This window comes from Gorilla gorilla, chromosome 15 (assembly GCF_029281585.2).
Source record: "Gorilla gorilla gorilla isolate KB3781 chromosome 15, NHGRI_mGorGor1-v2.1_pri, whole genome shotgun sequence".
NCBI lineage: Eukaryota > Metazoa > Chordata > Mammalia > Primates > Hominidae > Gorilla > Gorilla gorilla.
The window spans coordinates 11,633,133-11,647,404 of NC_073239.2; the positions used below are offsets into that span (position 1 = coordinate 11,633,133).

A 14,272-nucleotide genomic window follows, 5' to 3' on the forward strand; every position below is an offset into this window, starting at 1 on the left:
GATTTGGTTATCTAATGCCTACTTGACACTTAGGTGTCTCAAAAACATCTTAACATGTTTGCTCTTTCTTTTGTTATTCTTTTTTTTAATTGACAAAAGTTGTATATATTTATGTTGTACAATATGTTTTGAGATGTCTATATACATTGTGAAATGGCTAAATCAAGCTAATTAACATACATATTACCTCATATACTTATCTCTATTCTTCATTTTTCACTTTGCTCATGTAATCATTTGCAAACATGTACACATAAATGTATATACCCAGCCATATGATTCCTTTTTTCCTTTTTTTTTTTTGAGACAGAGTCTCACTCTTTTGCCAGGCTGCAGTGCAGTGGCGCAATCTTGGCTTACCGCAACCTCCGTCTCCCGGGTTCAAGAGATTCTCCTGCCTCAGCCTCCCGAGTAGCTGAGACTGCAGGCACATACCACCACACTCAGCTAATTTTTGTATTTTTAGTAGAGACGGGGTTTCACCATGTTGGCCAGGATGGTTTTGATTTCTTGACCTTGTGATCTGCCCACCTCGGCCTCTCACAGTGCTGGGATTACAGGTGTGAGCCACTGCACCCGGCCAATTCCTTTTTTCTTATACCATACGTCTAATCCATCAACAAATACAATAAATAAGTTGGCTCCAATTTGAACATATATCTAGAATCTACCTCCCAGCACCTTGACCACTATTGCCTTGATGAACACCACTATTATGTGTCATCATCCAAGACTATCGTAATAGTTTTCTAAGTTATCAATGTCTATGCTCCACAAAACTACCAGAGTGATCCTTAAAATGTCATGTCATTCCACTGCTACAAATACCTCTGTTTGGTTTTGCAAAGCACAAATATTCAGAAATTAAAAACTAAAGTCTGATATTATCTGCATACCTCTCATCTATACCACTTGTAGGCTCAGTCATACTTGTAGCTTCAATCTAACCACACTGGTCTGTTTAATCATACCAAGCACCCTACTGCCACCTCAAGGCCTTTGAATCTGCTATTTTTACTGCTTGGAATTATCTCTCCCCCTGCCTCCAAAACTTACAAGGCTTCCTCCCTTATCTCCATCATCACTTTAAATATCCCTCTACAGAGAAGTCTTCTATAACCATCCTATATAAAACAGCACTCCTCTATAACTCTCTCTCTCCTAATCTGCTTTACTCTTTTACTGTACTATATATTGTTTTACTCTCCACTTCCCTTATATTACCCCAAGCTAACTTATATAGTACCTTATTCTTAACATTCCCACCACCACCCTTGCCCTAACCCTTCCAAAATTTCTCACAGCTTTTTGGTATTCATTATCCAGAGTAATTAAAAGCCCACCTTCTCCATAAGAAATGTTAGGATAAACTAATAGGTTGAAGTTTTTTCTTTGTTTGTTTTATTTTCGAGATTATTTATTTCAAGTTTTGCTCTTATAGCCCAGGCTGGAGTGCAATGGCACAATCTCGGCTCACTGCAACCTTCACCTCCCAGGTTCAAGCGATTCTCCTACCTCAGCCTCCCAAGTAGCTGGGATTACAAGCATGTGCCACCATGCCTGGCTAATTTTTGCATTTTTAGTAGAGACGGGGTTTCACCATGTTGGTCAGGCTGGTCTTGAACTCCTGACCTCCCGTGATCCTCGGCCTCCCAAAGTGCTGGGATTACAGGCGTGAACCACCGCACCCAGCCATAAGTAAAGTTTTACCTCTTGCAATAACTTTATCTTGCCTTAAAGCTACTAAATATGACCTACCATTCCATGACTTGAAGTGTTCAATTACAACTTCTTCTAATTTCTTTAACTTTGGATGACTATAAACAAATTTTTTATTTTTATCTCCTGGAACAAAACAAAAATATCAAAAATTTTTTCTATTTTTTTCCATATTCAATTACACTAATGTATATTAAAGTTATCTTTTCCAATGCATATGTTGGATTTTTTTTTAATTTTTAAAAAACTTAAACCAGAGGTAACATCTAGGTAGCACATAAGTCTTATTGTAAAATGAACTTTGAACTTTCATAAAAATTTCATTCTGAAAGAACCTAAAGAGGAATCAGCAGCAAAGAAAGCAAAAATACATATCAAACTATAAATCAGGTTTTGATAGTTCTGAGAATTTTTACTACCACTAACAATTACCAACATCTGTTATATGTTTAAAGTTTGTAAACTTGTTTGAAGAAGTTTAAACATTGTTTAAAGCATATAAACTTTAAACTTGAATATATATTAATCTTAAAAAATGAAATATTTACACATTTAACAGATCTGTTGCTACAAAATATAAATAATTGTAGACATTTGCATCAAAGGAGCAAAATTTCAAAATTAACTGTGATTAAGAAACACAACACAATACATAATTTTAAAAGAAAAACCAGACCTTGTTGGATAGCAGAAATACCATTTGCTGAAGTACTACGTGTACGTGCAAACATACACTCTAGATAATTATAGAGTTTCATGAAGTCTTCATTTCGGCCAAGTTCATTTTTTGACCGTGTCATTCCTTCAGAAATTAAGAAAAGGTTTTCAAATAAATAATAATAAAACTGATAAAATGTATTATTTATTAAAAAGAAATTAAACTTTAGCAATGAATGTAAGTTTTTCAAGTGTAAACATGAAAACCAGAAACTTTTTGCAGTTCTACATTCATATATGTATTAATGAATGGTTTCCTTTTCTCCAGGAATTTATTAAAAACAAAGAAACATGGCCATTTGTTAATTATTCCAATGCTTTTTTAAAATAAATCATTTTTAAGTCATCCAAACTCTTTAATATGTCTTTTTTTTTTTTTTTTTAAGACAGTCTCACTCTGTTGCCCAGGCTGAAGTGCAGCAGCATGATCTTGACTCAAGGCAACCTCCGCCTCTCGGGTTCAAGCGATTCACCCGCCTCAGTCTCCTGAGTAGCTGGGATTACAGGAGTGCATCATCATACCCAGCTAATTTTTGTATTTTTATTAGAGACGGGGTTTCACCATGTTGGCCAGGCTGGTCTTGAACTCCTGACCTCAAGTGATCCACCCACCTCGGCTTCCCAAAGTGCTGGGATTACAGAAATGAGCCACTGTGCTCAGCCCTTCAATATGTCTTTAGCCAAAATAATACATGTCATTATTTCTTTAAATAATTTGATATAATTTACCTTTAGTTCCATCCATAATTCCACAAAGGAAGAAATATAATGATCTCATTCCCATTTGCTGCAATAATTCATAACCATGATATAAACTAATACAAATAGCAAACTCTCCCTCGATTATGCCTTGTTGTATTCCCTAGAAAAACAGCATATGTCAAATTTAACCAGAGAAATAAATGAACATACATGCTCCATGCCCAAGTTGTCAGGCCATAGTCAGTGTAACATTTATAATATAATCCAAACGATCATAATCATCATTCCCTTCTACACTGCTATAACTGATTGGTTATTAAATGTCATCTTATAGGATGTTGCTATGGAAAGGTACCAATGTATTTTGTATGTAAAATCTGCCCCTTTATTTCTTTTTCTTTAATTAAACAGGAAACTTACATTTTAAAAAGAATAAGTAAAGGAGAAAAAAATTATACTGTTTTTCTTTACAGGTAAATTAATTGGCAGTATATAAATATATTTGTTCTTTCAAAACTATATAGTAAGCATCTCCTACCTGTCAAGCACTGAGCTAGATACAATGGAAATGGGAAATAAGTTAGATATGGCCTATCCTCATGAATGTTACTGGCAAAAGTACAAATATTTAATCAGACTGTTTTAATGCCAACCTTTAATACCAAGTATACGTCCTGTGAAAATATCTGACACTGAGCTCCAGAAACTATTCTAAGCACATTACCTGCACAATTCACTTAATCTTAGTATCTAGCAGGTAGCTACTATTGTTATGCTCATTTTATAGATGAGGAAGCTCATACAACCGTTAAGTAGCAGAACCACTATTTAGACCCAGGAATTTTGGCTAAGAGGCCTTGTGCTTTCAACCACTACTCTCATGGAAAAATGAAGGGCACATTCCTTTATGGAAGTACATGGTATGTGTATCTATCTGATAAGATAGTTTTTAAGGAGAGCATGGAGAACATATTCTAATTATTTTCCTTTGAGATGAAGACTACTGTTTTCTAACATTTTTAGTAGCACTTAACATCAATGTTAGTGATTTTAAATATTCCAGGATACTAACAAATGCCCTAAAATGGTACCCTAATTACCTCTCACCAGTTCCAGTTAAGATCTAGTTCAACAGGTTTAGATTTACTATTTCCTAGCAGAAATCAAAACATATTTTTAAAGTTTTAAATAATAATATACTACAATTTTACAGAAAAGACTCCTTTAGTGCTTCCCCAGATACTATATGATAAAGACCACATTTCGTGGTATAATACTTAAAGCTACTCTCATGTAGTACAACCTATATTATCATATCCGGTTTCCAAATCCTCAGCCAAATTGGTCTGCTCACTGTCTCCCACATGCTTTAATTCAATTGCCTCTGTTCTTTTGCACAGGCATTCCCTATCAGTTCAAAGAATGACTCGGTGCCCTTTTTTGTGTCTGTGAGTGTCTTCTCTGACTTTGGACATAGTTTGACAGATATTTTTTTATCCATTTATTTTTTTCCAATGTAGGTTAGAAATAAGAAGTTTGCTGTGATGCTTCCTTCAAACTGGTATTGAGAGTAAGAATAAATGTTCTGCGTCTAAAATTCAGTTACAATCTACCTTCTCACGGCTTTGAGACTTCACAAAATAAATAGACTAAAAGACAAATTCTTCCTTAAAAGTTAAAAAGAAAGGTTGGGCACTGTGGCTCACGTCTGTAATCTTTGGGATTACACTCTGGGAGGCCGAGACAGGCAGATCACCTGAGGTCAGGAGGTCGAGACCAGCCTGGCCAACATGATGAAACCCTCTCTCTACTAAAAAATACAAAAATGAGCCAGGCGTGGTGATGCGTGCCTGTAGTCCCAGCTACTAGGGAGGCTGAGGCACAAGAGTTGCTTGAACCTGAGAGGCAGAGGTTGCAGTGAGCCAAGGTCACACCACTGCACACCGGCTTGGGCAATAGAGCGAGATTCTGTCTCAAAAAAAAAAAAAAAAGAAAAAGTTAAAAGATAAAATTTATCTTAATTCAAATCATTACATTGTATTCTTGCCAGATTTTTCTCATGCTTTTATAAACTATATAAACATTTCTGATTTTTTTTTTTTTTTTTTTTGAGACAGGTCTAACTCTGTCACCTAGGCTAGAATGCAATGCTGCAATCACAGCTCACTGCAGCCTCGACCACCCAGGCTCAAGCAATCCTACCCTACCTCAGGCTCCTGAGTAGGTACATACCACCACACTTGGCTATTTCTTTTACATTTGCAGAGACAGGGCCTCACTATGTTGCCCAGGCTGGTCCTGAACTCCAGGGCTCAAGTGATCCTCCCACCTTGGCCTCCCAAACTGTTAGGATTACAGGCATCAGCCACTGTGTTCGGCCTCGTTTTTCAATTATTGATGAGCTAATAGGTACCCAAAATATCATTACCTATGTTTTATCCTGGCTTTGAGTGAAAATTTAATCTGTCATCAAAATTTATTTAAAAATACCTACCACAATATTCGGAGATGGGTTTTTCCTAAATTGATCTCTTGCCAGAATTATCTGATATTTTGTTAGATTTGGGATATCCCTTCTCATCAAAACATTCCTCTGAATCAAAGAATGAGCAAATGATTCCAAAATCTGCAAATTTAAAAGCAATCTAGTTTAAGCTTGCTCTAAAGTCCTTTTTCAAGTACAATCATTTTCTCACATATTAAAATAGGAATTATATATTTAATAAAGTTTGTCTCACAATGAATGTTTAAGTAAACTCAGCAATGATAACATTTAAAACTATTGACATCTATCCCCAAATAATATCCATATAAAAATCAACATAAGCAATTATTATATACAACTGTAATTTAACAACACATTTGTTTATCTGTTTATTTCTTAACTCCTCTCTCTCTCTCAACCTACACACACTATAATCTAAGTGTAAGTACCATGAACGAAGACCTTTGATTTCTGCACTGTTACATCCTCAGTATCTAGACCAGTTTGGCACTTAGGTCCTCAGCAGATATTTGTAGAGTAGTTTGTAAAGTACTGAATAAATTGAAATGTCCTGAATATATTTAATTTTACTCACTGATTCATTTTTTTCAACAAATATTTATTAACCATCTACTATGTAACAAGCACTGTTCTAAATGCTGGGGATAGTGTGGCTAAGACAAATAAAGTCACTGCTCTCATATAGTTTACATTCCAATGGAGGGAACCGAAGAATAAAGAAGCGAACAAAGAAAGTAGATCATTTTCATTACAACAAATGCATTTAAGAATCTAAAACACAATAATGCTGTAGAGTCTTTGAGAGGAAAGGGATCATTATTAAATAAGGTGAACAAAGACTCTCTTTGAGAAGAGAACATTTGAGTTCACATGTGAATGATGAGGTATGTCTACCATGTGAGGTTCTAAGGACAAAGGATTCCAGAGAGAGGAGACAGCAAACAAAAAGGTCCTGAGGTGGAAATGAGCTTAATGGCACAAAAGGAGACCTATAGATGAAGACCTACTACAGCAGTACGTAATTGTTTAAATTTTTGCCTAATTTGTATTTTCTAAATTATGGCTAGTTTAATACATTTTTTTTCCTCCCTTCCAACTTTGCTGATCATACTGCCTAATAAGACACTCTAAAAATACTAACAAAATTAAATTACATTTGTATATGATTATAAGAATTATATTTACATTGTTATAAATGGAATGATTTTCAATTAAAAATGCACTAGTATCAAAGAGACAATTACAAAAAGACTTTGCCATATCTTAACTCAATAATGCTTAGAATTTTGTTACAAATAATTTAAAAACAAAAAAGCTGTATTACTACAAAATGTCTCTTTAAGAAAGGCTTACTATAGATTAAGTGACAGATAACTTTTTGGTTATCTATTTCTGTAACCACCTTTAATCCATGGCAATGAAAATGTGAAACCATGTTGTTCAACCACGACACTAATTATGAACTACAGAAAAACAATGTGTTACCACAAATTTCTCCCGGTGAAAATGACAATTGTCTAAGCAGGTCCTTAACAGCTATAATATTGACATTTGAGCCAGATAACTCTTTGTTGTGGGGCTGCTGTCCTATCCATTGTAGGATGTTTAGCTGATTCCTGGCCTCCATATACTAGATGCCAATAATAACTCCACATTTCACCTGTTACCTCCCCCTCCTCTCCTGCCTTTTTGTTGTTGTTGTTGTTGTAAGAACCAAAAATGTGTCAAGTCACTGCCAAATGTTGCCAGGTAGGTGAAGTAATTTCCAGATGAAAAGCACTGCTGTATAAAGGATCAGGGAGGACAACAGTGAAAATATATTTCAATACAAAGAAACTTCTGGGGGACGGGTGCATGGTGGCTTACACCTGTAATCCCAGCACTTTGAGAGGTCGGGGCAGGAAAATCACTTGAGGTCAGGAGTTCAAGACCAGCTTGGCCAGCAAGGCGAAACCTCGTCTCTATTCAAAAATATAAAAATTAGCCAGATGTGGTAGCATGCGCCTGTAATCCCAGCTACTTGGGAGGCTAAGGAGAACTGCTTGAACCAGGGAGGTGGAAGCTGCAGTGAGCTGAACAAAAAACAACAAAAAGAAAACAAAGAAACTTCTGGCTGAATCTCAGTACGTGTTAATGTTATGGGTGTGTGCAATTTGTGAAAATTCACTGAGCAATACACTTATGCTTTGTCTACATTTGCTGTTTGTGTGTGTGTGTATGTGTGTGCATGTTCTATATTCCAGTTATAAGGTTTACTTAAAAAAATACAAAACCATGTAAGGCTATTATTTGCTTTACAAATGGCCCATCTTTTGTATTTTCCCTTTCAATAACAGTTTGCTAGTACATACAAAACACAGTGCTCATTCCAAAAATTTTAACTTCAAAGAATTTTTTCAACATATCAATTATATAAAAATAAGATAACTATATTATCACATCCAAAGCCTGTTAGCTGAAATAATTCAATTACCAGTTTATTTATGAAATCCCTAAATGTCATAAAAATGGTTTACCTGGATATAGGTCTTTTGGATGGCTGCAAGTTCTTCACCAAGCGGAACAATAAGCTTTTCAACTTTTCTTTCATGAGAATATGCCAAAATATCTGGAGAATCTTCAGAACGAAGCTCTATCTGCCCTATTAGCAGGTTAGTAATAACTTGTTGCACAGCCTGTATGAAATCAATTAAGCATGATTATAAATTACATGTTAAAATTTTTTAGTTTAAGTCACTAACAGAAATAAAATAGCAGTAAAATTTTGAAAGAAGCACCAGAAATTTATATCATTAAGTAACAAAAAAGAAAGAAGATAAGCCTATAAAAAAAGTACATCAGAAGTAGCACAACAGGTGAAAAGTGCTTCCGAAACATCTTTTCCCCACACAGACCTTCAAGCCAAGCATCCGAGAAATAAGAATATTTGTAAATGTCCAAAAAGTTCCTCAAATGTAGTTTGGTACTTTACAAATAGAGTCTTTATAAAGACTCAGACAAAAATTTCAGATTAGCAATACTCAATCAATTATTGATAAATTAGTAGAATATTTTCCATTTAAATCAACATATATGATGTGAATATATTTCCAGGACTAAATTTCATATACCCAAAGCTTATAAAGAGACTTCATTGTAAAATTAGGAAACTGGAAAAAAAATATATAATCTCTTGTATTCTGTAGCAGGAGACTATGGTACTGACAGTGCGATTAACAATTAAAAAGAAAAAAAAAGAGAGGATCCTGAGAGTATGTAAAAATTAAAAGTTGTTTTGTATGTGTGTGTGTGGTTTTTTTTTTTTTTTTTTTTTGAGACGGTGTCTCGTTCTGTCACCCGGGCTGGAGCACAGTGACACGATATCGGCTAACTGCAACCTCCGCCTCCCGGGTTCAAATGATTCTCCTGCCTCAGCCTCCCCAGTAGCTGGGATTACAGGCGCCTGCCACTACACCCAGCTAATTTTTTGTATTTTCAGTAGAGATGAGGTTTCACCATGTTCGCCAGGCTGGTCTCGAACTCCTGACCTCATGATTTGCCCACCTTGGCCTCCCAAAGTGCTGGGATTACAGGTGTGAGGCATCACGCCTGGCTTTTTTTTTGGGGGGAGGGGGGCGGTTTGGAACCTCCCTCTGTCACCCAGGCTGCAGTGCAATGGTGCAATCTATCTCAGGTTATTGCAAACTCTGACTCTTGGGTTCAAGCGATTCTCCTGCCTCAGCCTCTTGAATAGCTGGGACTACAGGCATATGTCACCATGCCCAGCTAATTTTTGTATTTTGGGTACAGATGGGGTTTCACCATGTTGGCCTAACTGGTCTCCAACTCCTGACTTCTGTGATCCGCCCACCTTGGCCTCCTAAAGTGCTGGGATTAAAGGTGTGAGCCATGGTGCCCAAACAAAAATAGAAAGCCTTGTAGGTTTAGGCCGGGCAGCAGCTCACGCCTAAGGGTGTAATCTCAGGGCTGTGGGAGGCCAAGTTGAGAAGACTGCTTGAAGCCAGGAATTTGAAACCACCCTGGGCAACATAGTGAGACCCCATATCTACAAAAAAAATGACAATTGCTGGCGAAGTGGCAAGCACCTGCTGAAGTATCACTTGAACACAGGAGTTCTAGGCTGCAGTGAGTGAACTACAGTTGCGACTGCATTCCAGCCTGGGTGACAGGGCAAGACCCTGTCTCCAAAAAAAAAAAGAAAAAGAAAAGAAAAAAAGAAAGCTTTGAGGGCTTGGTTTCGGGGGGGGGGAAAAAACAGCCTGGGGCAAGAATCATATCTTAGTATTCCCAATACCTGGTGCAGTGCCCAATACGGCACACCATAATCACTGGCGGCCTATACGTATTCAAAATCTAGAGTACATTTGTGACCATTTTATAAAATTAAGCTTATTGCTTTTAATAGTTCATTCATGAAAGAAATACATGAGTAACTCCCACATGCCAGGCATTGAGTTAATGACAGAGGAACGACCAAAATCGGCATAATCCCTACATTCATGTAGCTGATATTTTACTGGTGCTGAAAGACCAAAATAATCAATACGCAAAAGAATGACCAATTATCACAAATGTTAAGAAGAAAATAACAAAATAAGGAACACTGACAAGATAGCTTAGTTAGAATAGACCTTTCTGAAGGGATGACTTTTTTTTTTTTTTTTTTTTTGAGACAGAGTCTTGCTCTGTCGCCCAGGCTGGAGTGCAGTGGCGCGATCTCGGCTCACTGCAAGCTCTGCCTCCCAGGTTCACGCCATTCTTGTGCCTCAGCCTCCCGAGTAGCTGGGACTACAGGTGCCCACCACCATGCCCGGCTAATTTTTTGTATTTTTTTAGTAGAGACGGGGTTTCACCATGTTGGCCAGGATGGTTTCGATCTCCTGACTTCGTGATCCACCCGCCTCGGCCTCCCAAAGGGGGATGACATTTTTAAGCTGACTGAAAAACATGAATGTTTAAACGAGGTCAGGGAGAAAACCAGAGATAGGATAGAATTTCTAAGCTCATCAAAAAAAAAGGATAGAAGAAAAAAGTCTTGCAGCTTGCGAGAGTTAAAAGTTATCATTGGAAGCATGGAGCAAGATCGAAATACAGATAATCGCCCACACAGAACATCAAATTTGACAACTATCTACACAAAAAAAGCACCTTCATAAGAACCAAAAATCAAGTGAGCAATCACAGTACCTGGTATTCACTTCATATTGCTAAAAGAGGCACTTTGAGGTAGGAAACACAATCCTTTTTTTTTTTTTTTTTCAGACGGAGTCTCACTCTGTCACCCAGGCTGGAGTGCCATGCCACGATCTCGGCTCACTGCAAGCTATGCCTCCCGGGTTCACGCCATTCTCCTGCCTCAGCCTCCCGAGTAGCTGGGACTACAGGTGCCCGCCACCACGCCCGGCTAATTTTTTTGTATTTTTTAGTAGAGACGGGGTTTCACCGTGTTAGCCAGTGTGGTCTCGATCTCCTGACCTCCTGATCGGCCTGCCTTGGCCTCCCAAAGTGCTGGGATTACAGGCATGAGCCACCACGCTCAGCCAGGAAACACAATCTTGAATCATGGACACCACCCCTCCCTCATCCCCCAGAGGCCCTGTGGTGTGGAGAAAGAATCTAAGAACCTGGGGGAAGGACAGTGCAGTTTCTGGGAGACTGTGCATTGAACTAAGTGTTGCTCTGTCACAGTGAAAAGCAAAACCAAGTGGAACTCAGTCAATGCCACCACAGAAGGAGAATTCAGACTAGCCCTAGCTAGAAGGGAATTCCCCATCCTAGTGGTTGGAACTTAAGTTCCTGCAAATGCTCTGGAGACGATGAACATGGGGGGCACGTGACCTAGCGAGACACCAGCTGGGACAGTTAAAGGAGTGCTTGCACCACCCTTCATTCAACCCCAGTCTGGGCAGCTCACAGAAATGAAAGTGACTCCCTCCTTCTGCTTGAGGAAAAAAGAGGGAAGAGTAAAGAGGACTTTATCTTGCATCCTGGATATCAGCTCAGCCACAACAGGACAGGGCAGAGTCATGAGGTCTCCGTTCCTGACCCTAGCTCCCTGACAACTTTTCTAGACGTACCCTGGGCCAGAAGGAAACCCGCTACCTTGAAGGGAAGAACACAGTCCTGGCAAGATTCATTACCTGCTGACTAAAGAGCCCTTGGGCCCTAAATAACCATCAGCAATACCCAGGTAATATGTCATGGGCCTTGGGTGAGACTCTTAGACATGCTGGCTTCCAGTGAAACCCAGCACATCTCTAGCAATAATGGCTATGATGAGAGACTACTTCTGCTTGAGAAAAGCAGAAGTAAAGGAGACTTTGTCTTACACCTCAGGTACCAGCTCAGCCACAGTGGGGAAGAGCAACAAATGGGCTCTTGGGGACCTGATTCCAGGCCTTGACTCTTCAACAGCATTTCTGAAACTGTCCCAGGCCAGAGGGGAACCCACTTCTCTGAAGGGTGAGTCCCAGGCCTGGCAGCATTCAGCACAAGCTGACTGAAGAGTCCTTGGGCCTTAAATGAAAATCAGCAGTAGACTGGCAGTACACCCCATGGGCCTATGGTAGTGGTGGCCATGGGGAGAGGCTCCTCCGCCTGTGGAAAGAAAGAGTGAGAAGGACTTCATCTTGTGCTTTGAGTGCAGGCTTAGCTGCAGTAGTATAGAGCACAAGGTAGATTTCTAAGGTTTCTGACTCTAGTTTCTGGCTCCTAGATGGCATCTCTGAACTTGCCCGGGGCCTGGGGGAACTTGCTGACAAACTTCACACATTCTAACTTTTTAGTGGGAGCTAAAAATTAAAGTAATTGAACTCATAGAGATAGAGAGTAGAAGGATGATTACAGAGGCTGGGAAGGGTAGTGGGCAAGGGGGGTAGAAGGGGGGACACTATGCTAATGGGTACAAAAAAATAGAATAAATAAGATCTAATATTTGATAGCATAATAGGGTGACTATAGTCAGTAATAAGTTTACATTTTAAAATAACTAAAAGAGTATAACTGGATTGTAACAAAAAGAATAAATGCTTAAGGTGATCGATACCCCATTAGCCTGATGTGATTATTATGCACTGCATGCCTGTATCAAAATATCTCATATATACCATAAATATATATACCTACTATGTACCCATAAAAATAAAAAAAAAATTTTTTTTAAAGGCTGCCACAGAATGTATCCAATAAAATCCTTACTCAAGCCGGGCGTGGTGGCTTACGCCTGTAATCCCAGCACTTTGGGAGGCTGAGGTGAGTAGATCACGAGGTCAGGGGTTCGAGACCAGCCTGGCCAACATGGTGAAACCCCATCTCTACTAAAAATACAAAAATTAGCTGAGCATGGTGGTGGGCACCATCCCAATCCCAGCTACTTAGGAGGCTGAGGCAGGAGAATTGCTTGAACCCGGGAGGCAGAGGTTGCAGTGAGCCGAGATCGCACCACTGCACTCCAGCCTGGGTGACAAAGCGAGACTCCGTCTCAAAAAAAAAAAAAAAAAATCCTTACTCAATATGGAAGACCATTCAGAGCTACTAAAATCAGAATATTATAGGACAGGTCTCAAAATCTGCATTTTTACCATTCTTCAATAAAGGAAACCAGAATTTCCCAGACATACTGTTGATTCCATGGTTGGGCCGAAAAAATACTAAAGGAGCATAATGTATCTTATAATGTCAGAAAGTTACAGAAGCATTAAAAGAAAGAGTGGCAAGGTGTGGTGGCTCATGCCTATAATCCCAGCACTTTGAGAGGCTGAGACAGGTGGATCACTTGAGCCCAGGAGTTCGAGACCAGCAGTTCTAGACCAGCCTGGGCAACTATGGGAGACCCTGTCTCTACAAAAGATACAAAAGTTTGCTGGGTGTGGTGGCAGGCACCTGTAGTCCCAGCTCCTCAGGAGGCTGACGTGGGAGAACCACCTGAGCCTGGGAAATTTAGCTGCAGTGAGTATTATTGTGCACTGCCCTCCAGCCTGGAGGACTCAGTGAGACCCTGTTTAAAAAAAAAAAAAAAAAAAAAAAAAAAAAAGTGCATGTCTAAAGGACACAGGAGCTTGAAGGAGCTCCTAACGGCCAAAGCTGGAACAATCTTAATAAAATTGATAAAATAGTATTGGACTGTGGCCCACAGAAGGAAAAAAACTCTTTATTGCAGAAGAATTCAAATTAATGCATGTAAAAGAGAGGAAGAATGATTAGGCAAATACCACAACAATAATTGTTGCAAGCCAAGAACCACCACTGGATGCTAAAACAGGATTATTTACATAGTCTCAAAGTATTTCCCCCACAAGACAGTTATTAATTACAAAGGGAATAACAGTAATTTTACAATGAAGAAACCAAGAAGACATCATCTAGTTAAGATTACAACACAAGTAAAAAAGGCAAAGCAACATCATCTATTCCCTGATAGGATATGCTGAGAAAGGTACAGCATCACTTCTGGATTATTGTTAGCAAATGCATAACGTCACCACATCATGAGAAAACATCAGACTTACCCAAATTGAGGGATATTCTACAAAATATCTGGCACCTACTCTTCAAAAGCATCAAGGTCATGGAAAACAAGAAAAAAGAGGAAGCGGCCGGGCGCAGTGGCTCACACCTGTAATCCCAGCA

The 14,272-nt window shown here is 38.8% G+C and overlaps 1 protein-coding gene across 2 annotated transcripts in view; it reads right to left on the reverse strand.

Annotated features, from left to right (window-relative positions):
• Positions 1-14,272, reverse strand: part of FANCM (FA complementation group M) — a 65,733-nt gene that overhangs the window by 43,666 nt on the left and 7,795 nt on the right. For both annotated transcript variants that reach the window (XM_004055119.5, XM_055361855.2), the window contains 5 exons: positions 8,161-8,319; positions 5,633-5,764; positions 3,166-3,298; positions 2,396-2,521; positions 1,759-1,845 (listed from right to left, as the gene is read on the reverse strand). In XM_004055119.5, coding sequence (XP_004055167.3) covers positions 1,759-1,845; positions 2,396-2,521; positions 3,166-3,298; positions 5,633-5,764; positions 8,161-8,319 — 637 coding nt within the window. The remainder of the gene's footprint in view (positions 1-1,758; positions 1,846-2,395; positions 2,522-3,165; positions 3,299-5,632; positions 5,765-8,160; positions 8,320-14,272) is intronic.